Source organism: Schistocerca nitens, chromosome 9, assembly GCF_023898315.1.
Source record: "Schistocerca nitens isolate TAMUIC-IGC-003100 chromosome 9, iqSchNite1.1, whole genome shotgun sequence".
NCBI classification, from domain to species: Eukaryota; Metazoa; Arthropoda; class Insecta; order Orthoptera; family Acrididae; genus Schistocerca; species Schistocerca nitens.
The window spans coordinates 149423041-149447339 of record NC_064622.1 but is presented as its reverse complement, the minus strand read 5'-3'; the positions used below and the strand labels follow the sequence as shown (position 1 = coordinate 149447339).

The 24299-nt window shown below is 44.8% G+C and overlaps 1 protein-coding gene across 1 annotated transcript in view; it reads right to left on the bottom strand.

Moving 5' to 3' along the window:
• Nucleotides 1-24299, bottom strand: part of LOC126203802 (uncharacterized) — a 279323-nt gene that overhangs the window by 213133 nt on the left and 41891 nt on the right. The window contains exons 4-5 of the mRNA XM_049938169.1: nt 15216-15338; nt 912-1040 (exon numbers count right to left, since the gene is read on the bottom strand). Of these exons, the coding sequence (XP_049794126.1) occupies nt 912-1040; nt 15216-15338 (252 nt within the window). The remainder of the gene's footprint in view (nt 1-911; nt 1041-15215; nt 15339-24299) is intronic.

The window sequence follows — 24299 nt, the reverse complement described above, 5'->3', positions numbered from 1 at the left end:
TCATTTTTGCGCATATTTCGTGCTTCATGTAAATCTTTCTCCCATTTACACAATCCATGGTCTGATCTTAACGAAACGAAACCTACCTTTCACACTGCTTACGTTCGCATTCTCCCTCCTTCGTTTAACCAAAAGATTGTTGTCACTGAAAGCAATTTACTTGGGCTTGGAAGTTACTCTAATTTTGTTTTACACCTTAACAAGCAAAACAATCATATTCGAATCACAGTTCACGGAATCTTCCTAGTTATTTCCTGTGCCTGCTAATGTTTCCACGACTTCTAACGAAATGTCGACATCATTCGAATTGATGTCCAAGAAATTAACGAATAAACAACACATGTATTCAGCAGCAGTAGCTGATTTCGCTGCATACAAAGTTCTGCATATTTCGTCTATGCAAGGTAGCAAGTATTACTTGGAATTCGCACAAAAGACACATGCCATTAGCAACCACGTTTAACTATTACGGATATTTAATGAGCTGCCAATTCGAGCGAAGGGTAACTGTGAACAACGGTGCCACATAAACTGTCAATGGAAACTGGAATTCGTTCTACTAATTATGATCGCGTCGTGTCGTGTTAACCGTTTACCGACGTCCATCAGACAAAGATATCTGCCTGCCGTGTTCCAGATACGCTGTCTGCTACATTTACGGCACGACTGCCTGCAGAGCTACAAATTTGGCAATTTTCAATAATTTTCCTAATACCTGCAGTGTGTCTTAAGAGCTAAAATTTTCACATTGTGTTTCTTTCGATGTATTCTTCCCGCATAAAAAATTTCAGGGCTGGTTTCGACGAGTTGGGTCAGGTTGTTCCCCTGTCCGTCACTTCACAAGATGCAGCGCCTCAAGTTTTCAATGGGATCATTTTCATTAAGGGCTGGAGTAACAAGTGAACACTCACCTGTAATATCAAATTCGCTGGTTGGTAGTCTGTGTAGCCCTGGGTTGCCGACATCATCTCTTTCTGTGACACCGACATCATAATCGTGGTCACTGTCATCATGAGGTACACTCGTGGTGCCCAGGTACCCTATAAAGAATAGAAAGACAGTAAATCATAAATGCCACGCGTAGTAGCCGCGTGGTCCGGGGCGCCTTATCACGGTCTGCGCGCCTCCGCCCGTCGGAGGTTCGAGCCCTCCCTCGGCCATGGCTGTGTGTTTTGTCCCTATCGAAAGTTAGTTTAAGTTAGATTAAGTAGTGTGTAAGCTTAGGGACCGATAACCTTAGCAATTTGGTCCCACAAAACCTTACCACAAATTTCCAAAATTTTTTTACTTCTTCGTTTAGCAATTTCCGTTCCCACAAAGTCGCAATGGTTTACCCAAAGAGAAAGAATACCACGGAGAGACTACACCGCTGCAATAATGAACCATGGTGTCCATCCTTATCCTGGATGTAGTAAGTCAAATCAAATACTCATGGTCTAGAATTGCAGTAAATAACCTGTAAAATACACTACTGGCCATTAAAATTGCTACACCACGAAGATGACGTGCTAAAGACGCGAAATTTAACCGACAGGGAGAAGATGCTGTGATATGCAAATAATTAGCTTTTCAGAGCATTCACACAAGGTTGGCGCCGGTGGCGACACCTACAACGTGCTGACATGAGGAAAGTTTCCAACCCACTTCTCATACACAAACAGCAGTTGACCGGCGTTGCCTGGTGAAACGTTGTTGTGATGCCTCGTGTAAGGAGGAGAAATGCGTACCATCACCTTTCCGACTTTGATAATGGTCGGATTGTAGCCTGTCGCGATTGCGGTTTATTGTATCGCGACATTGCTGCTCGCGTTAGTCGAGACCCAATGACTGTTAGCAGAATATGGAATCGGTGGGTTCAGGAGGCCTCGTATCACTAGCAGTCGACATGACAGGCATCTTATCCGCATGGCTGTAACGGATCGTGCAGCCACGTCTTGAACCCTGAGTCAACAGATGGGGACGTTTGCAAGACAACAACCATCTGCACGAACACTTTGACGATGTTTGCAGCAGCATGGACTATCAGCTCGGAGACCATGCCTGCAGTTATGCTTGACGCTGCATCACAGACAGGAGCGCTTGCGATGGTGTACTCAACGACGAACCTGGGTAAACGAATGGCAAAACGTCATTTTCTCGGAAGAATCCAGGTTTTGTTTACAGCATCATGATGGTCGCATCCGTGTTTGGCGACACCGCGGAGAACGCACATTGGAAGCGTGTATCTGTACCTGTACACGCCATCCAAGCTCTGTTTGACTCAATACCCAGGCGTATCAAGGGCGTTATTCCGGCCAGAGGTGGTTGTTCTGAGTACTGATTTCTCAGGATCTATGCACCCATACTGCTTAAAATGTAATCACATGTCAGTTCTAGTATAATATATTTGTCCAATGAATACCCGTTTATCATCTGCATTTCTTCGCGGTGTAGCAATTATAATGGCCAGTAGTGTAAGTACACAATAACATCTAACTCTTAATTCTTGCAATCCATAGCCAAAAGCTAAATTATCTCTTACTGTAATGGACAAACACGTCATAGATTTGCTCATTCAGCTGTTCGAGTAACCTGGATAAGAATACTGTTGTTCTATTCAATGAGTTACATGCATTTTCAAGGACAAGATAGCGTTTGACAGATTCACACCAGGATCAGTGTTTCTGTGTTTTAGTACATCTTTTTATATAAAAAAGATATTTCCAGTGCAAAGAAATACCGAATTGTGTAAGTGTTATTGACAACTTTCGTTAAAGAATACAGACGTGAATTAGAAACACTTTACTTTAACTTGACCTGTAAGTATCATGTCGTTACATATCATTTGAAAGACGTAAAAAGAAATCACGATTAAAACATAAATTCTCCACCTCACGGATCAGATGAGTTATGATGTAAGTCACTCGCAAAGCGAAATACGCAGTGAAGTTGAAAGTTTTCTGTCGTAATTGTCAACTTCAAATTCTCCTGTATTACTCTTCTTTGAACACGCGAGCAATTTTGCTATGATAATTTTTGCCCACTTGGCCATATCTGTGGAGCAGTAGGTCCTGACTCAGCTGTGGTGGTTTTCATCCGATGGTGTTTTTTGGGTTAGCAGTGGCTACAACTACGTGCCTACAAATAGCAACCAGTAATACACTGGCGTCCCACAGCTGGCCAAACATCAGGCGTCATTATCTGTAGCCAGCTTACACGTCAGCAGATCCACCATCGACCAGTGCTTGCCTCATGTACACTAACTCTTCAGCAGCCATCGCGAGTTGTGCCACTCTCTCTGACAGCTGCACATGCATTCACAACCATGGCACCACCGGGTGTCACGTGCCTGCAAACAGGTCGCACCATATCCATGTGCTGCGACCAGAGCACAGCCATAAAACGACAATTCACACCGAGAACTCTATGGACGACCTCTCTGGGCTTTATGTCAACCGCTGTCTCGGTCCATCTACCAGTCTCTCGTGGAACCTCTTGCTACCTGCTCTCTGACGCAGCCGGTCTACGGAGCTTGGTTGGATCTTCGCCTGCATCACTAACTGGAGCTGCAGGTGTCTGCGACACCAAGACAGCCGCTAGTGCTGACTTACAGAACATTAGCATGTCGTAGTGTCCACACAATCAGAGACAGTGCACCGTGGGAGACATTAAATGCGATTTCAGCAATGGTGATTCACTTATTCGTGGCTGACAATCCGCCATATTTTTGGCTCTCACGCACATTAATATAGAGACTCGATTGAGCGCTATTTCTTGTGTTTGTATAATTAAGCTCTAAGGAAGGAGAAAAGAAGTTAGCCGCACACAGCTCGTGTTCATGCCATTTATTGCTTGGCATCTTTTCATTTCGGTTATGGCATCTCGTGTCTTATTCGATTTACTGGCATCACTAAGTTGCTGGCTTGCCTGCCCGAGAGTGGCAGCAGCAGCTCTTATCGATACGAGTACTATGGTACTATCTTTGGAGCGATGGCTGGTATTTGCGGGTCGCGTTGTGTGGAGTGGGGAATTGCGAACGGACATCAGTTCGGTTGTGGTGCACCAGCGAGCAGGTCTGTGCAGCACGAGGGCAAGCCAGGACCACTGGTGGCATGCTGCCACTGCCGGATCGAGGAGGGGTAGCTGCGAAAGCAACGAATTCGTTGTACACCGAACCCTGGACGTTTAAGTTGAGTGAAGAGTTAACTGTTAATGCAACTAAGAGTAACTGATTCACAGTGCCATCCACAATCATAACCTTATCCTGCCCCATCCTGAGAAACCAGCTCACAACCGTTAGCAGACCGCGGTTACGATTGTGATATTCCCATTTCAATTACTCTCGGTACTGTAACGTCCCTTAGAAAAAGACATATTTTGTAGTAAAGAGAAAATATTGTGCATCGTATTCTGTTATTGTATGGAGTTATGTATTTTTTTTATTATTATTTATTTTAGATAATATCTGTGTCGGCGAGTACTGAAACCGCACAGACGATAAATATCATACAAAGATGAACAAAGTCACTAGTATAAATAATACAGAATGAACATTAATTTCTCTGTCTTCCTCTTGGAGTTACGGGAGTAAGATAGCCTGTGTCGCAGTTGTACATGCTAACGTAGTCTTCTTTTGTCATGGTTAATCGATGTACGCCATTACGTACTCATTTTTGAAAAAGGTGTGTATTGTAGATAAGTTAACATATTTGAATGTTTAAATAGAGTTATTTAAATGAACACTTGCAGTATTAATTGTTATAGCTTGCTTGCCTATTATCCCATCCTGTTGAGACATTTTTCAGTTATTTAAATAATATCCGTGGTGCAGAGTTGCGCTACGAACGAACAAGCCGCTGCCGCGGCGCATTCAAACTGCATTAAAAGAAATCGATCATACCGCAAAGAAGCGGGAAGGTAATAGTGAAATAAAATCATCTCTTTCAGCTTCCGTACTTGCAGAGCAGAGCAGCAGATTTTATGATGTGTTTTGCAGGTTGACGCGGGCTGCTGATAATATATTGCTAACAGTACAAAAGAGATAATTTACCTTCGTAACATAATAGGAATTTTGCTGTGCTTAGTTCTGGTCTGGCAAACCTTATAGTGAAAACGTATTTTTGTCCGACAATAGTCTCATGTTCTTGTGCTAGTCGTGGTAATTATTGGTGTTTTACGCTTAACAAAAATCCACTGCAAAATGTTGAACAATCTTTGCGAACTGTAACATCAGTATTTCATAACAAAGCAATTTTCATTTTCAATAACTATAAAGTAGGGAAGATATGTTGATTTTTATAGTGAGTTACAGTAACCAAAAATGTTCCTTTAATAGAAAGCCAGATACAGAACAATAAGAACCCAATATATTCTGTTTTGTTGAAAATTAATGATTATAAAGAAATTCTTGGCACAGCACTACTAAAAGGTATTTCGCGGCTCTTTTCGTATATGCGTTGTTACGCGAGCAATAACAAAAACAAAAACAAAATAAATAGAGAAAAGAGCAATAATTTACGAGTTACGCGAAAGTACGGTTGTAGTTCAGTCAGTGTTACTGGCTATTTGTTTTGTAATTTTGGTGTTTTGGGTGACTAATTCTAATGGCTGTCAGGCAGTGCCCCAGGATGGGCCTGTTGAGGAAGGACCACCTCATTTATGAGCTGGCGATAAGGCATCAGCCTATAGAGGGTAGTGTTCCTGGCTTAGCGGCCCGTTTAGTTGCTACCGTTCTTCAGCCGGTTGACGTCGTGCCAGACATTGTGGGTGAGACAGAAGCAGATATTGAGTTTTTGTTTAAGGCCATTATGGGCCTTGCGGACACCATAGGCGTTCTGGAAGGCACTCCACCCAGTGACAGTCAGTTACACAGGTTGCGGATGCAGTTAATGCATTTAACTAACCGGGTAGCCGATTTAGCGGCGTTAAGGTTGGAGGAGCTTTACAAGAAATCAACCGTCGAATTGGGATTCTTGGTTAATGATTTGCAGTTTAAGTTTACATGTTTAAAACTTGATGGAAAAAGGACTGAGGATCAGGAATCGTTATCTCCAAAGTGGCGTGGGAGCCAGTCCGGGAGTAATGTTTTTGCGTCTTCCGAGAAGCCGACCGGGATGGCCGGCCGATTCTAGGCGCTACTGTCTGGAACCGCGCGACCGCTACGGTCGCAGGTTCGAATCCTGCCTCGGGGATGGGTGTGTGTGCTGTCCTTAGGTTAGTTAGGTTTAAGTAGTTCTAAATTCCAGGGGACTGATGACCTCAGAAGTTAAGTCCCATAGTGGTCAGAGCCATTTGAAATTTGTCTTCCGAGAAGTTAGACGCAGCGTTTGCTAAGTAGCCTAACCCTCTGGTGCACCTCCTTCGTGACATCACAGAAGTAGTTATAGAACGACTCGAGCAAACTGAAATCTTATTTTGGTAGTTGGTTCGCTTTGAGCAACACGCTGCTGCCTTCGGCATTTCGCATCAAGCAGTTTTGTCGCTAATATATCCGTTAGCTAGAGGCGAATTGAGGACCCTCGTATCCCGAGCCATGGTAGAGTGGTTCTCTTTGCAGCAATTGAGGCAGTCGGTAATTAATGAAAGATTGACCATCAGGTCGGGTGTCGCTATATCTGGCAGATGCAACAAGATAAAGAGGAGTTACATGAATATGTGGACAGAGTCAAGACTGCCTACTTGGCCTTGTTGGTCGATTTGCCAGAAAGGGAGTTAGTTTCTATTGTCCTAAGGGGAATGCGCGCCGTGTATAAGTCGCACTTTGTTTTCGTGATTATCCTTCAACCTGGGAAGAACTTCGTCCACTGTTGTAGCGACATTTGCTTTACCGCTCGCGGACGAGGGATGCCAAAAGGCTAAGTTTCAGCCCGCGGGCGTTGTCAAGGTAAACTCCGAATTAGCGACATCGGCGGAGACTGCTAAGAGGGAACCGCGGTGTTGTTTCAGTTGTGGTCAGACAGGTCATTTAGTTCGTTCTTGCCTTCAACCCCGCGCGCCCAGAGCATATAACTGACGCCGGACTGGGCAGCGACTTCGGAATCGAGCCTTTAAGCATTGGTGTACCGGTGTCACCGCCCCATCATCTGCCTTATATTTGTTCTCCGGTAGGTGGCGAACCTATTCGTGCCCTTTTGGATTCTGGTAGCTCTTTTTCGTTGTTGAGCTTGGAATGGTTCCTTAAAATTCGTCATCTTCTACATCTACATCTACATCTACATGATTACTCTGCAATTCATATTTAAGTGCTTGGCAGAGGGTTCATCGAACCACAATCATACTATCTCTCTACCATTGCACTCACGAACAGCGCGCGGGATAAACGAACACCTAAACCTTTCTGTTCGAGCTCTGATTTCTCGTATTTTATTTTGATGATCATTCCTACCTATGTAGGTTGGGCTCAACAAAATATTTTCGCATTCGGAAGAGAAAGTTGGTGACTGAAATTTCGCAAATAGATCTCGCCGCGACGAAAAACGTCTTTGCTTTAATGACTTCCATCCCAACTCGCGTATCATATCTGCCACACTCTCTCCCCTATTACGTGATAATACAAAACGAGCTGCCCTTTTTGCACCCTTTCGATGTCCTTCGTCAATCCCACCTGTTAAGGATCCCACACCGCGCAGCAATATTGTAACAGAGGACGAACGAGTGTAGTGTAAGCTGTCTCTTTAGTGGACTTGTTGCATCTTCTAAGTGTCCTGCCAATGAAACGCCACCTTTGGATAGCCTTCCCCACAATATTATCTATACGGTCTTTCCAACTGAAGTTGTTCGTAATTTTAACACCAAGGTACTTAGTTGAATTGACTGCCTTGAGAATTCCAACGGAATTCTTTTGGAACTCATGTGGATCACCTCACACTTTTCGTTATTTAGCGTCAACTGCCACCTGCCACACCACACAGTAATCTTTTCTAAATCGCTTTGCATCTGATACTGGTCTTCGGATGACCTTACTAGACGGTAAATTACAGCATCATCTGCGAACCACCTAAGAGAACTGCTCAGATTGTCACCCAGGTCATTTATGTAGATCAGGGACAGCAGAGGTCCCGGGACGCTTCCCTGGGGAACACCTGATATCACTTCAGTTTTACTCGATGATTTGTCGTCTATTACTACGAACTGCGACCTTCCTGACAGGAAATCACGAATCCAGTCGCACTACTGAGACGATACTCCATAGGCCCGCAGCTTGATTAGAAGTCGCTTGTGAGTAAGACTTGGGTCGCTCCGTTCTCCAGTGAAGAGATGTCGAGTTTCTAAGGGCCAGGTGTTGTTTCTGGATGGTTGGATCGGAGGGAGTGTCTCGGTTAGCGGTTTCTCCTGACCCTAGTCTTTGGCTTCGATTAAGAGGCTGCCGGTTGACTTGATTTTGGGATGTGACTTTATCGATAAAACCGGTCTGGTCTTGATTTATTCCGGGCACATCTTCTTCTCCAAGTTCGCTTCTGTTCAGAAGTTTCGATTTTGTGAAAGTGCGAAACGTACAGCGCATAGCGGCATGTTAGCTGTTGATGCTAATGCTAATAAGTTTGATCTCACCCATTTGTCGTCCTAGCAGGCCTCTGAATTAGGCGATTTGCTCCGGGTGTTCCCTGAGCTTCTCTGTGATAGACTGGGAGTTACTAGTGTTCTTAACTACCATATCCGTCTATCTGATGATATTACAGTCAGGCAGTCCCCGAATCGCCTCCCACGGCCTAAAATGCTTGAGCAAGGAGTTATTAGGCCTTCTACATCTGCTTATGCCTCCCCCACATTCCTTGTTCCTAAGGATCAGGGCCGGGATTTTAGGCCTGTTGTTGACGACAGGCGTCTATGCACCAAGGTCGTCCTCGAATCAGTTCCTCTACCTGATCTTCATAACTGTTTTACTTGATTTGCTGGCGCTAACTGGTTGACTGCAGTCGATTTGAATCAAGCCTATTATCAGATTCCCTTAACTGAGGAAGGTAAGCACGTTACGGCATTTTGTACTGATTGGAATCTGTTTGAGTTTAGCTGGGTTCCCTTTGGCTTGGCCACTGGCGCAGCCGTTCTTACTCGTTTACTGGATAATATTCTTGGAGACTTGAAATTAGTCTGTGTTTATAATTATTTGGACGACTTAGAGATTTACAGCCGTTCGTTCCAGGAACATTTGAATCACATTTATCAAGTTTTTGCTAGATTGCAGGGAACCGGTTTAACTGTTAAACGCCGGCCGGAGTGGCCGAGCGAACGTCCTCTGCCGTCTGCTACGGTCTGGAACTGCGCGACCGCTGCGGTCGCAGGATCGAATCCTGCCTCGGGAATGGATGTGTGTATTGTCGTTAGGTTAGTTAGGTTTAAGTAGTTCTAAGTTCTAGGGGACTGATGACCTCAGCAGTTGAGTCCCATAGTACTCAGAGCCATCTGTTAAACCCAGTAAGTTGACATCAGCCAGGCAGCAGTATCAGGCCAGAGCATTCGCATAGACCAGGAGCGGACTAAGGTATTGAGAGCTCTCCCGCTGCTTACTGATAAACGTGAGATCGCCAGGTTTATAGGCATGGCAAATTATTTTAGGCGTTTTGTTCCTAATTTCGCGCAGCTGGCGGCTCCTTTGAATAAATTGCGCCGGAAAGGGGTGCGTTTTGAATGGGGACCTGCCGAGGAGGCCGCGTTTGAGCACATTAAGGCAGCTACTGCCAACCCTCCGGTTCTCGGAGTGCCGTATTTCAATAAAAAAAATCACTGTACAAACCGACGCATCTAATGCGGGAATTTCGGCCGTCTTCCTCCAGGAGTTCGAAGCTCAGAGGCAGCCATTAGCGTACGCGTCTCGTCTGTTAACCAGTGCCGAACTCAAATATTCGGTTTACGAATGTGAGGTATTGTCCGTCTTGTTTGCGCTGGAGAAGTATCGCTTCTATCTTGAGCGTAGAGTGCTTCAGCTATAAACGGATAATCAAGCATTAAGCTGGGTATTAGCCAGGCCGCGCATAACTGGTTGTATCGCCAGGTGGGCAGTACGCATTTCAGCGTTACAGTTCGAGGTTAAACACATAAGAGACTGAGAATATACTAGCGAACGTCCTCTGCCGTATGTTCACCGAACATCCACTTGAGGAGCGCGTGCAAGTAACGGAGGAAGGTGATCTTAGTTGTATCGTGTTAGGGGAGAACCCTCATTTGTTTGGTGATGTTGCTGAGCATCAGGGTCAGGATCCCACGTGATGACCGTTGAGGGCACGGATGTCGGCTGGTGAATCTTTGGATGGACATATTTTGTGTAAAAGGAGGGGGTGTGCTAAGCAGTTGTAGATCAGTCTGCCAGCCATACTGGTACGTCTGGTTTTCCATTACTTTCATGATTCGTTGATTGGCGGGCACTTAGGAACCTATAAGACCTTGCAAAAAATTAAGGGCCATTTGACTTGGCCATCCATGCACCGGGACGTTCGAGAGATGGTTTCTCGGTGTCGGTTGTGTCGTGTGCCCAAACCCAAGAACACTCTTCAACAGGGTTTCTTGAGTTCTGAACGCGAATCCTGCCCCATGCACAAACTTTATATCGATTATGTGGGACATTTACCTCCGACCTAGAGAGGTTATTATTGACGCGTTTTCGAGGTATACCAGGCTTCTTCCGAGTGGTAACGTAACTGCTGCTACCACTGTCTCGCATTTAACTAATGTTTTTAGTGTTTTTCAGCCCCCTAATTAAATCGTTAGTGATAGTGTCCCGGCCTTTCTTTCGGCTCCCATTAGGCTTTCTGTTTTCAAAACGGTGTCTTGCACATGACCACTACGCCGTACTACCCACAGGGCTCTTTTGCCGAGAGGGTCAATCGTAATCTCAAATCCGCATTGATTATTTTCCATCATAAGACGGCCAGTAAGTAGGATTCTATCTCCCTTGGCTTAGTCTCGCCTTCAATTCCGCCAGCCATGAGGCCCCGAAGGCTACTCCGGCCTCCTTGATCTTTGCTTATGCTGCTAATTCCCCCATTTCGAACTTATGGGGAATTCAAGATCTAATCCCTGTGGATATTACCAATCAGATCGTCAGGAAAAATTGGAATTGTGCCAGGCGCAATATTCTCAGGGCCCACAACAAGTAGGCTGAGCGCTATAACCGTAATTGGCGAGTCTTTAGGGGTAAGCCAGCAGACCAGGTGTATGTCCGTAATTTTCCCGTGAGAGAGCTGCGTGTTGGAAACCTCGGTAATTCACTAACCGTTTTCTCTGGCCCTATACTGTTATGCGCATTTTAGGCCCTATTAACCTTCTGGTTAAGGACAATCGCACCGGAAAGCAATTCTGGGTCCATCTTTGCATAGTTAAGTTTGGCTAGACCAACAGTAGGGCTACCTTCGGGTTTATGTTTGGGGGGAGGGAGGGGGGGAGGTTGAGCCGTGCGCGGCTCATGTTCATGCCGTTTATTGCTTGGCATCTTTTCTTTGCAGTTATGGCATCCCGGTTCTTATTTGATTAACCGGAGTCACTAAGTTTGCTAGCTTGTCTGCCCGTGAGTGGCAGCAGCAGCGCTTATCGATACAAGTACTGTGGTACTATCTTTGGAGCGACCGCTAGTATTTCTGGTCGCGTTGTGTGGAGCGGGGAGCTGCGAAGGACATCAGTTCAGCAGCGAGCAGGTCTGTGCAGTTTGTGGGCAAGCCGGGGCCGCTAGCGGCATGCAGCCACGGCCAGGTCAAGGAGGAGTACCTAGGATGTTAGAGTGATGACTTAACTGCTAATGCAACCAAGATTAATTGATAACGACCCCATCCACAATCGTAACCTTATTCTGCCCCACCCTAAGAAACCAGCCCTCAAGAAGCTTTTATGTTTTCGTGAATAAAACATTTTATCCATAGCCTACTGTCCATCAATTTTCCATGTCGAACATGTTGTTTGGCTACAACAAATGCCGATGAGGACAATTATTTTCATCAGCTCCAGCTCCACCTCTGGTTCTAGTGCCACCACTCAACGTTCGTCCCGGAACAGTTGGCGATGAGGGTAAATAAATTCACTGGCTAAAGCACTACAGCTCTCTTCAGAGTAACTACTCAAATTTGAGCCTATCACTGAAGACGGTTTCAAAGACTTCAAGCTCCGTCACACCATTGGCGACGCCTTCGCGGGTTTCAAAGTTTCATCCCTAGCAGTGGCTACTTTCCAATGATCTCGGCCCACTTCAGTTAGTAGCAAAGTAGTTCGTCAACTTCCTCTGACTTCTACGCTACTCACCACATACAAAAGACCTACTTTTTCTATAGCTTTGCGTGATGACTTCCTGTTTTCTTTGGAGTACGTATATCATTGACACCACCATGCGTTCTAACAATCAGGCGAATGGGACAATTTTCTTTATGAAATTCGGCTGCGCACGTAGTTTTGGTGCTGAAGAATTCATTGTTTTGCAGTTACATATTTCATATTTGTTCAGTAAAAAGTTATAGTTTTGTAGTTGCTTATGGAGTTTAGTTTGGAATTTTATTCTTGGATCAGATTTTATTTCAGTAATATTGCTGCTATGGAAAAATTGCAAGGTTTTCTCTATGTATTTTCTTTCATGAATTACGATTAAAGAATTTCCTTTATCAGCTTTTACTATGAGTGCTTTACTTTCAGATAGTTTGCTGTTAATATTTTTCATATCATTAAGTTCAGTATTTTTGCGGGTATTATTTGTTTGTAGTTGTTTCATTATCAGTTTATTTGACTTGTATGCAAGTGCATCTTTCTCACATGTGTCTGAAGATGAATGGTAATGATTCGAAACCAGTAGCGGTTCCTTTTGAATACAGGAACTGTAACTAAATTTGTAGCTGGTTACTATCTCAACACCATCGACATTTTTCTTCAAATAACAGCCACGTTCTCCAGTCATGTCATCAAAACACAAGATTGCACTTTATTTGTCCGCAGCTTGTGGTCGTGCGGTAGCGTTCTCGCTTCCCGCGCCCGGGTTCCCGGGTTCGATTCCCGGCGGGGTCATTGATTTTCTCTGCCTCGTGATGACTGGGTGTTGTGTGATGTCCTAAGGTTAGTTAGGTTTAAGTAGTTCTAAGTTCTAGGGGACTGATGACCATAGCTGTTAAGTCCCATTGTGCTCAGAGCCATTTTTTGCACTTTACTTCCAATTGACCTGTAAGTATCATGTTGCAACATATCATTTAAAAGACGAAAAAAAATAAATCACGATTCAAACATAGATTCTCCGCTTCACACATCAGATGCGTTATGATCTAAGTCACTCGTAAACCCAAATATGTGATGGAGTTGAAATGGAACAGGGGAGGCACATATCCTTGGTTGACGGATTCTCCAGTTTTACTCTTCTGTGGACATGCGAGCGATTTTTCTACGGTAATTCGTGCCCACTTGACCGTATGTGTGGAGCATAAGTCCTGACTCAGCTGTGGTGGTTTGATCCGATGGCGTTCTTTGGGTTAGCGGTGGTAGCAACTACGTGCCTACAAATAGCAACCAGTAACACACTAGCGTTCCACAGCTGCCCAAACATCAGGCGTCATCCTCTGTAGCCAGCCTACACGTCAGCATTTCCTCCACCGACCAGTGCTCGCCTCAAATACACTAACACTTGGCGAAATGTGACAGTCTCGCTGACAGTTGCACATGCATTCACAACCATGGCACCTCCGGGTGTCACGTGCCTGCAATCAGGTCGCACCATATACATGTGCTGCGACCATGTTTATGCCAGGGCACAACCACAAAACGCCAATTCACACCGAGAACTCCAAGGACGATTTCTCTGGGCTTTATGTCAACCGCTGCCTCGGTCCGTCTACCAGTCTCTAGTGAAACCTCTTGCTACCTGCTCTCTGAAACCCGCCAGTCTACTGAGTTTGGCTGGATCTTCGCCTGCGTCAGTAATTGGAGCTGCAGGAGTCTGCGACACCAAGACAGCCGCTAGTGCTGACTTCGAGAACATTTGCATGTCGTAGTGTCCACGCAATCAGAGACAGTGCACCGTGGGAGACATTAAAAGCGATTTCAGTAATTGTGATTCACTTTTTCATGGCTGACAATCCACCATGTTTTTGGCTCTCAAACACATTAATATAGAGACTCGATTGAGCGTTATTTCTTGTGTTTGTGTAATTAAAGAAGGAGTAAAGATGCTTTTATGTTTTCGTCAATAAAACTTTCTATCTTTGGGCATCAATTTTCCATGTCAAACATGTTGTTTGGCTACAACACTGCCGATGAGGATGATTATTTTCACCAGCTCCAGCGCCGCCGCTGGTTCCAGTGCTACGACTCAACGTTCGTCCCAGAACAGTTGGCAATGAGGGTAAATAAATACACTGGCTCCAGCACCACCTCTCTCTTCAGCGTAACTATTCGAATCTGAGCTTACCACTGAAGACGGTTTCAAGAATTTCAAGCTCCGTCACACCTTTGGTGACGCCTTCGCGGGTTTCAAAGTTTCATCCCTAGCAGTGGCTACTTTCCAATTATCTCGGCCCCCTTCAGTTAGTAGCAAAGTAGTTCGTCAACTTGCTCTGACATCTACGCTACTCTCCACATACAAAAGACCTACTTTTCCTTCAACTTTGTGTGATAACGTCCTGTTTTCTTTGGAGTACGTTCATCATTGACACCACCATGCGTTCTACTCCTGTCTCTCGCGCACAACATGCATCTTGCAGCAACACACACAAGTACTGTCATTTGGGACGACATACTGGATCTCCACAGCTACCATAAAGTGCCTGCCCGGTCCACAGCCGGCGGGTGGTTGCTCTGGAGCCTGCCTCTTCCGGCGCAGCATTGTCTCCCTGGCATTCATTCCTCTACTCCGCGCTTTTACTTGCAGTTTCTCACATATGGACCTTTGAGTGACATCCACCAATGGGCCTTCAGCCGCTCTACAAATTACGATCGCATTGTGTCGTGCTATCCGTTTACCGATGTCCGTCAACCAAGGATATGTGCCTCCCCTGTTCCACATGCGCTCTCTGCTACAGTTCAGGCAGCGGTGAACATTTCTCCAGCTGCCTAAAGTTGGTGTTTTTCAACATTTTTTAAAAACATTCGCATCATGTCTTACGAGTTAAAATTTTCACATTTTGTTTCTTTCGGTGTATTCTTCACGCATAAAAAATTTCAGGGCAGGTTTCCAAATTTTGGTTAGACTGTTCCCTTGTGAGTCATTTCACAAGATGCAACGCCTCAAGTTTTCCCTGGACCATTTTCATAAATTGCTGCAGAAACAAGTGAACACTCACCTGTTATATCAAAATCACCATCGTCAGCAGCGCCTTTAGTGACACCATATTCGCCATCATCGCTATCGAGCATGTCGTTGACGAAGCTACCGTGATGAGGTCTACTCGTGGTGGCCATGTCTCCTATAAAGAGAACAAACACTGTAAATCCTAAATTGTCTTACTGCGCCTCTCAGCAGTTTCTCTTTACACAAAGTCACAATGTTTTACCCAAAGAGAGAGAGAATACCATGGAGAGACTACACGGTTGCAATAGTGAATCATGGTGTCCACCTTTATCCTGGTTTTAGTATGTCAAATCAAATACGCATGGTCTAGAATTGCAGTAAATAACTTGTAAATTAACTACACAATAACATCCAAATCTTAATTTTTGTCATGCATAACCATAAGCTAAATTATATCTTACTGTAGTGGACAAACAGGTCATAGACTTGCTTATTCAGCTGTTCGAGTAACCTGTATAAGAATACTGTTGCTCTATACAATGACTTTCATGCATTCTCAAGGACAAGGTATAGTTTGATAAATTCGCACCGGGATGAGTGTTTCTGTGTTTTAGTACATCTTTTTAAATAGAAAAGATATTTCCAGTGCAAAGAAATACCGAATAGTGTGTCATTTACAACTTTCGATAATGAATACAGATGTAAATTAGAAACACTTCACTTTCACTTGACCTGTAAATATCATGTCGTAACATATAATTTGAAACACGTAAAAAGAAATCACGATTAAAACACACATATTCTCCGTCTCACAGATCAGATATATTGGGATATTAGTCACTCGCAAAGTCCAATATTGAATGAAGTTGAAAGTTTCATGTCATAAGTGTCAACATCCAGTTTCTCGTGTTTTACTCGTGAGCAGTTTTGCAATGATAATTTGTGTCCACTGGGCCATATCTGTGGAGAAGTAATTCCTGACTCAGCTGTGGTGATTTGATCCGATGGAGTTCTTTGGGGTGAGCAGTGGTTCTGCTGTACCTGCAACTACGTGCCTACCTCAACAACCAGTAATACACTGGCGTCCCACAGCAGGCCAAACATCGGGCGTCATCCTCTTTAGCCACCTGCAATTCCACCACCGACCAGTATTTGCCCCAAGTACACTAACTCTTCACTAGCCATCACGAGATTCAGATGCGTTCACAACCATGGCTCCTCCGGGTGTCACGTGCCTGCAAACAGGACGCACCATATCCATGTGCTGCTACCATGTTTAAGTCAGGGCACACCTACAAAACAGCAATTCACACCGAGAACTCCATGGACAATTTCTCTGGTCTTTATGTCAACTGCCGCCTCGGTCCATCTACCAGTCTATCTTGGAACCTCTTGCTACCTGTTCTCTGACGCCAGCCAGTCTGCTGAGTTTGGCTGGATCTTCGCCTACATCACTAAATGGAGCTGCAGAAGTCTGCGACACCAAGACAGCCGCTAGCGCTGAGAGAACATTCGCATGTCGTAGTGTCCACTTAATCAGAGACATTGCACCATGGGAGACATTAAATGCGATTTCAGCAACTGTGATTCACTTTTTCGTGGCTGACAATCCGCCATATTTTTGGCTCTCACGCACATTAATATAGAGACTCGATTGAGGCTATTTCTTGTGTTTGCGTGATTAAGCTCTCAGGAAGGAGAAAAGAAGTAAGCCCTGCACGGGTCGGGGTCGTGTTCATGCCATTTATTGCTTGGCATCTTGTCATCGCGGTTATGGCATTTCGTTTCTTATTCGATTTACTGGCGTCACTAAGTTGCTGGCTTGCCTGCCTGTGAGTGGCAGCAGCAGCGCTTATCGATACGAGTACTGTGGTATAACCTTTGGAGCGATCGCTGGTATTTGCGGGTCGCTTTGTGCTGATAGGAGAATTGCGAACGGACAACAGTTCGGTTGGGGCGCAGCAGCGAGCAGGTCCGTGTAGCGCGAGGGCAAGCCGGGACCGCTGGCGGTATGCTGGCACAGCCGGATCGAGGAGAGGTAGCTGCGAGAGTAACGAATTCTTTGTATACCGAACCCTAGACGTTTGAGTTGAGTGAAGAGTTAACTGCTAATGCAACCAAGAGTAACTGATTCACGGCCCCATCCACAATCATAACCTTATCCGGCCCCATCCTGAGAAACCAGCTCTCAGCTGGTAGCAGAGCGTGGTTACGATTATGATGTTCCCATTTCAATTACTCTCGGTACAATTGTAGTTCAGTCAGTGTTACTGGATATTTGTTTAGTAATTTTGGTGTTTTGGGTGACTAATTCTAATGGCTGTCAGGCAGTGCCCCAGGATGGGCCTGTTGAGGAAGGACCACCTCATTTATGAGCTGGCGATAAGGCATCAGCCTATTGAGGGTAGTGTTCCTGACTTAGCGGCCCGTTTAGTTGCTACCGTTCTTCAGCCGGTTGACGTCATGCCAGACGTTGTGGGTGAGACAGAAGCAGATATTGAGTTTTTGTTTAAGGCCATTAGGGACCTTGAGTACACCATAGGCGTTTTGGAAGGCACTCCACCCAGTGGCAGTCAGTTAGACAGGTTGCGGATGCAGTTAATGCATTTAACTAACCGGGTAGCCGATTTAGGGGCGTTAAGGTTGGAGGAGCGTTACAAGAAATCAACCGTCGAATTGGGGTCCTTTGTTAATGATTTGCAGTTTAAGCTTACATGTTTAAAACTTGATGGAAAAAGGACTGAGGATCAGGAATCGCTATCTCCAGAGTGGTGTGGGAACCAATCAGGAAGTGATGCTTTTGCGTCTTCCGAGAAGCCGGTCGGGGTGACCGAGCGCTTCTAGGCGCTACTGTCTGGAACCGCGTGACCGCTGTGGTCGCAGGTTCGAATCCTGCCTCGGGCGTGGGTGTGTGTAATGTCCTTAGGTTAGTTAGGTTTAAGTAGTTCTAATTTCTAGGGGACTGATGACCTCAGAAGTTAAGTCCCATAGTGGTCAGAGCCATTTGAAATTGGTCTTCCGAGAAGTTAGACGCAGCGTTTGCTAAGTAGCCTAACCCTCTGGTGCACCTCTTTCGTGATATCACAGAATTAGTTATAGATCGACTCGAGCAAACTGAAAGCTTATTATGGTTGTTGGTTCGCCTTGAGCAACACGCTGCTGCCTTCGGCATTTTGTATCAAGTAGTTTTATTGGTATTATATCCGTTACCTAGAGGCGAATTGACGACCCTCGTATCCCGAGCCATGGTACAGTAGTTCTCTTTGCAGCAATTGAGGAAGTCGGTAATTAATGAAAGATTGACTATCAGGTCGGGTGTCGCTACATCTGGCAGATGCAACAAGATAAAGAGGAGTTACATCACTATGTGTACAGAGTCACGACTGCCTGCTTGGCCTTGTTGGTCGATTTGCCAGAAACGGAGTAGGTTTCTATTGTTCTAAGGGAAATAAGTCGCACTTTGTTTTCCTGATCATCCTTCAACCTGAGAAGAACTTCATCCGCTGTTGTAGCTACATCAGCTTTACCGCTCGCGGACGAGGGATGCCATAAGCTAAGTTTCAGCCCGCGGGCTTTCAAGGAAAACTCCGAATTAGCGACATTGGCGGAGACTGCTAAGAGGGAACCGCGGTGATGTTTCAGGTGTGGTCAGACAGGCCATTTAGTTCGTTCTTGTCTTCAACCGCGCGCGCCCAGTGCATATAACTGACGCCGGGCTGGGCAGCGACTTCGGAATCGAGCCTTTAAGCATTGGTGTACCAGGGTCACCGCCCCATTATCACCGCCTCTGCCTTATATTTGTTCTCGGGTAGGTGACGAATTTATTTGTGCACTTTTGGATTCCGGTAGCTCTTTTTCGTTGTTGAGCTTGGAGTGATTTCTTGAAATTGGTCATCTTGCGAGACTTCGGTCACTTCTCCAGTGATGAGATGTCGAGTTGCCAAGGGCCAGGTGTTGTCTCTGGATGGTTGGATCGGAGGGAGTATCTCGGTTGGCGGTTTCTCCTGGTCCTTGTCTTTGGCTTCGATTAAGAAGCTGCCGGTTGACTTGATTTTGGGATGTGACTTTATCGATAAAACCGGTCTGGTCTTGGATTATTCCGGGCACATCTTCTTCAAGTTCGCTTCTGTTCAGAAGTTTGGATTTTATGAATGTGCGAAACGTACAGCGCATAGCGGCATGTTAGCTGTTGATGCTAATGCTAATAAGTTTGATCTCACCCATTTGTCGTCCTAGCAGGCCTCTGAATTAGGCGATTTGCTCCGGGTGTTCCCTGAGCTTCTCTGTGATAGACTGGGAGTTACTAGTGTTCTTAACCACCATATCCGTCTATCTGATGATATTACAGTCAGGCAGTTCCCGTATCGCCTCCCACGGCCTAAAATGCTTGAACAAGGAGTTATTAGGCCTTCTACATCAGCTTATGCCTCCCCCACATTCCTTGTTCCTAAGGATCAGGGCCGGGATTTTAGGCCTGTTGTTCACGACAGGCGTCTACACACCAAGGTCGTCCTCGAATCAGTTCCTCTACCTGATCTTCATAACTCTTTTACTTGGTTTGCCGGCGCCAATTGGTTCACTGTGCTCGATTTGAATAAATCCTGTTATCAGATTCCCTTAACTGAGGAATGTAAGCACGTTACTGCATTTTGTACTGATTGGAATCTGAGTTTAACAGAATTCCCTTTGGTTTGCCCACTGGCGTAACCGTTCTTACTCGTTTGCTGGAAAATATTCTTGGAGACTTGAAATTAGTCTGTTTTTATAATTATTTGGACGACTTAGTGATTTATAGCCGTTCGTTCCAGGAGCATTTTGATCACATTCAGCAACTTTTTGCTAGATTGCTGGGAGCCAGTTTAATTGTTAAACCCAGTAAGTTGACATTAGCCAGGCAGCAGGTATCCTTCTTAGGTCACTTAGTATCAGGCCAGTGCATTCTCATTGACCAGGAGCGGACTAAGGCAATGAGAGCTCTCCCGCCGCCTACTGATAAACGTGGGATCGCCAGGTTTATAGGCATGGCAAATTATTTTAGGCGTTTTGTTCCTAATTTCGCGCAGCTGGCGGCTCCTTTGAATGAACTGCGCCGGAAAGGGGTGCGTTTTGAATGCGGACCTGCCGAGGAGCCCGCGTTTGAGCACATTAAGGCAGCTACTGCCAACCCACTGGTTCTCGGAGTGTCGTATTTCAATAAAAAAATTCATTGTAAAAACCGACGCATCTAATGCGGGAATTTCGGCCGTCCCCCTCGAGGAGTTCGAAGGTCAAAGGCAGTCATTAGCGTACGCGTCTCGTCGGTTAACCAGTGCCGAACTCAAATATTGGGTTTACGAATGTGAGGCATTGGCTGTCTTTTTTGCGCTGGAGAAGTATCGCTTTTATCTTGAGCATAGAGTGTTTCAGCTAGAAACCGATAATCAAGCATAAAGCTGGATATTAGCCAGGCCGCGCAAAACTGGTTGTATCGCCAGGTGGGCAGTACGCATTTCAGCGTTTCAGTTCGAGGTTAAACATATAAAAGGGACTGAGAATATACACGCGGAAGACCTCAGCCATATGTACACCGAACACCCACCAGACGAGCGCCACTAAGTAACGGAGGAAGGCGATCTTAGTTGTGTCGTGTTAGGGGAGAACTCTCATTTGTTTGATGATGTTGCTGAGCATCATGGTCAGGATTCCACTTGAGGACCAGTGCGGGCACGCCTGTCGGCTGGGGAATCTTTGGATAGATACGTTATCAGGAAAGGCATTTTGTATAAAAGGGTGGGGCGTGCTAAGGAGTTGAAGATATATCTACCAGGCACCCTGGTACGTCTGGTTTTCCATTACTCTCACGATTCGTTGATTGGCTCGCACTTAGGAACCTATAAGACCTTGCAAAAAATTAAGGGCCATTTGACTTGGCCATCCATGCGCCGGGACGTTCGAGAGATGGTTTCTCGGTGCCGGTTGTGTCGTGTGGCCAAACCTAAGAACACTGTTCAGCAGGATTTCTTGAGTTCTGAGGCGAAACTTGCCCCATGCACAAACTTTATATCGATTATGTGGGACCTTTACCTCACACCAAGAGAGGCCATCGGTACCTACTGGTTATTATTAATGCGTTTTCGAGGTTTACCTGGCTTCTTCCGAGTCGTAACGTAACTGCTGCTGCAACTGTCTCGCATTTAACTAACGTTTTTAGTGTTTTTGGGCCCCCTAAGCAAACCGTTAGTGATAATGTCTCGGCCTTCCTTTCGGCTACCCTTAAGGCTTTCTGTTTTCAAAACGGCGTCAAGCACATGACCACTACGCCGTACTACCCACAGGATGAGAGAGTCAATCGTAATCTCAAATCCGCATTGATTATTTTCCATCAGAAGACGGCCAGTAAGTGGGACTCTAGTCTCCCTTGGCTTAGTCTCGCCTTCAGTACCGCCAGCCATGAGGCTTCGTAGGCTACTCCGGTCTCCTTGATCTTTGCTTATGCTGCTAATTCCCCCATTTCGAACTTATGGGGAATTCGAGATCTAATACCTGCGGATATTACCCCACATATCGTCAGGAAAAACTGGAATTGTGCCAGACGCAATATTCTCAGGGCCCACAACAAGTAGGCTGAGTGCTATAACCGTAATCGGAGAGTCTTTAGGGGTGTAAGTAGGCTGTTTAGGTTTTTTTATTGGTAACGCCACCTCTGTATAAAAATCACTGGCTGTGCTGTGTGCAGTCTCTGGCTAGTTTGCATTGTTGTCTGCCATTGTAGTGTTGGGCAGCGGCAGCTGGATGTGAACAGCGCGTAGCGTTGCGCAGTTGGAGGTGAGCCGCCAGCAGTGGTGGATGTGGGGAGAGAGATGGCGGAGTTTTGTAATTTGTCATGAACTGCTATATATATTATGACTATTAAGGTAAATACATTGTTTGTTCTCTATTAAAATCTTTCATTTGCTAACTATGCCTATCAGTAGTTAGTGCCTTCCGTAGTTTGAATCTTTTATTTAGCTGGCAGTAGTGGCGCCAGCTGTATTGCAGTAGTTCGAGTAACCAAGATTTTTGTGAGGTAAGCGATTTTTGAAATGCATAGGTTAATGTTCGTCAGGGCCATTCTTTTGTAGGGATTTTTGAAAGTGAGATTGCGTTGCGCTAAAAAAATATTGTGTATCAGTTTAAGCACAGTCCTGTATAATTTTTCTAAGGGGACGTTTCATATGTCGACCCTTAGCCGAAGATACCTCACTGGAATATTCTGTTTTTTCTTGTAGTTTGTGTAATTAGTGTAGCTTTTGTTTATTGCTAGCGCGTAATTGTAGAGAAAATCTCCTTTGTAGTTGCTGTCTTTCATTGTTGTAAAACAGTTGTGGTATGCATGTAGATTTGCACCAAGTATTTCGCAGCTGCAATTAACTAGATATTATTTTCAGTGTTACGTTAATGTGTTCTCTTATTTTTGCTCTTCAAATTGTGCTTTTCTGTGTTATCGTGTGAAATATTGTGACAATAATGGCGTGTGAAAAACGTAACACAAGGCTCCAAAGTAAACTGAGAAATAATAGTGACGGCGAGCGTAGCTTGCCAGCACCACTGTGTAGTGAATTAACAGACATTCAAAGTAGTCATTTGGTAACTGTGCATAGGGAAATGGAGCGGGCGTCAAACAGTGGCGTAGACAGTGAAAAAATTAGTGAAGAGGGAAGCAATATCGATCGATCGGTCGGCAACAGCTCGCCTCAGGAATCAGGAATGGCAGGACACAATTTTGCAAATATTGTAGACTCAGGTTTTAGGTTCTCACCGTTTTCTCAAATGAGTCTCAAATAATTTTCCGCTTGTCAAAATGTGAATGTTGCCGGTGCAAATTCACTGCCGAAAATCACTGAGGAACATGTTTCAGACACCAGTGCATTGTTATTACAATTAATGCAACAAGTGGGACAAAAGCTTGAAAAGTTAGACACAATGGAACAAAATCAGAGACAAACACAGCAACAGTTAGACACAATGGAACAAAATCAGAGACAAACACAGCAAAAGCTTCAAAAGTTAGACACAATGGAACAAAATCTTCAAAAGTTAGACACCACACTTGAACAAACACGTGAAGATTTAACTACTGAGTTACATAACATTGAATCGAAATGTCAAAAAGTCCGTAATGACGTAAAAACACAAATTTGTGAGCATTTTCAACCCATTTTTTCGCGGCATGAAAATGCATTACAGATTCACGAAGCAGCCATAAAAGAACTGCAAACCATTGTTCATGAAAATCACGACACGTTGCAAGCTAAAATTGACTCAGTTGCATCTACCGATTCAGTTACGCAACTTGCAAAAACTCAAGAAAACTTAAAAGACACAGTTGTTACTCTGAAACTTGGTTCAGAAAAACACACTGAGGAAATAAGTACACTATCGGAGAAAGTAGCCGAACTTTCGGATCAGTTCACTAATTTATCTACGAAGGTAGATGATAATCTGAATGGCACAAAACCGGTAGTCTTTAATGACACAGAAGAGTGCGAACAAATAAGGAAATTCAATCAAAATCATATCAATATACAGTACAAAAGAGAAATCCTGGAAGTACAAGATCAGTTGGCACAAGTAATACAAAAATTACAAATTTCAGAGGACACTCGCGCTCCAACACGGGAAGAGGAACTTAGAAATACGGAAAAGCCACAAAATAATAACACAGGGCATTTCGGAAATTATGAAAGAAATTGGCAAGGTGCACCGAATTTTGAGATGGAACCGCCGACACGACGTAACAGTGACCGATATGCTACTCGCCGACACGATGATTTTGACTATAAGCTGTTCATTACTACACGTAGATTCAAAACGTTTAAGAATTCCGCCAACGACATTCATCCACAAGCGTGGCTTCATCAATTCTCTCATTGTTTTCCTCCCAACTGGTCATTGGAGCACAGGTTAGAATTTATGTGTGGCTACTTGGAGAATGAACCAGCTGTAAGAATGCGATCGGTCATTCACGATTGTCACAGTGAAGGAGAATTTTATCATGCCTTCCTCTCAGCATATTGGTCTCAAGCTACACAAGACCGAGTAAAACATAGCATCATGATGATGAAACACATTGAACAATCTGAATTTTCCAGTCTTGTGAAATATTTTTAAGACATGT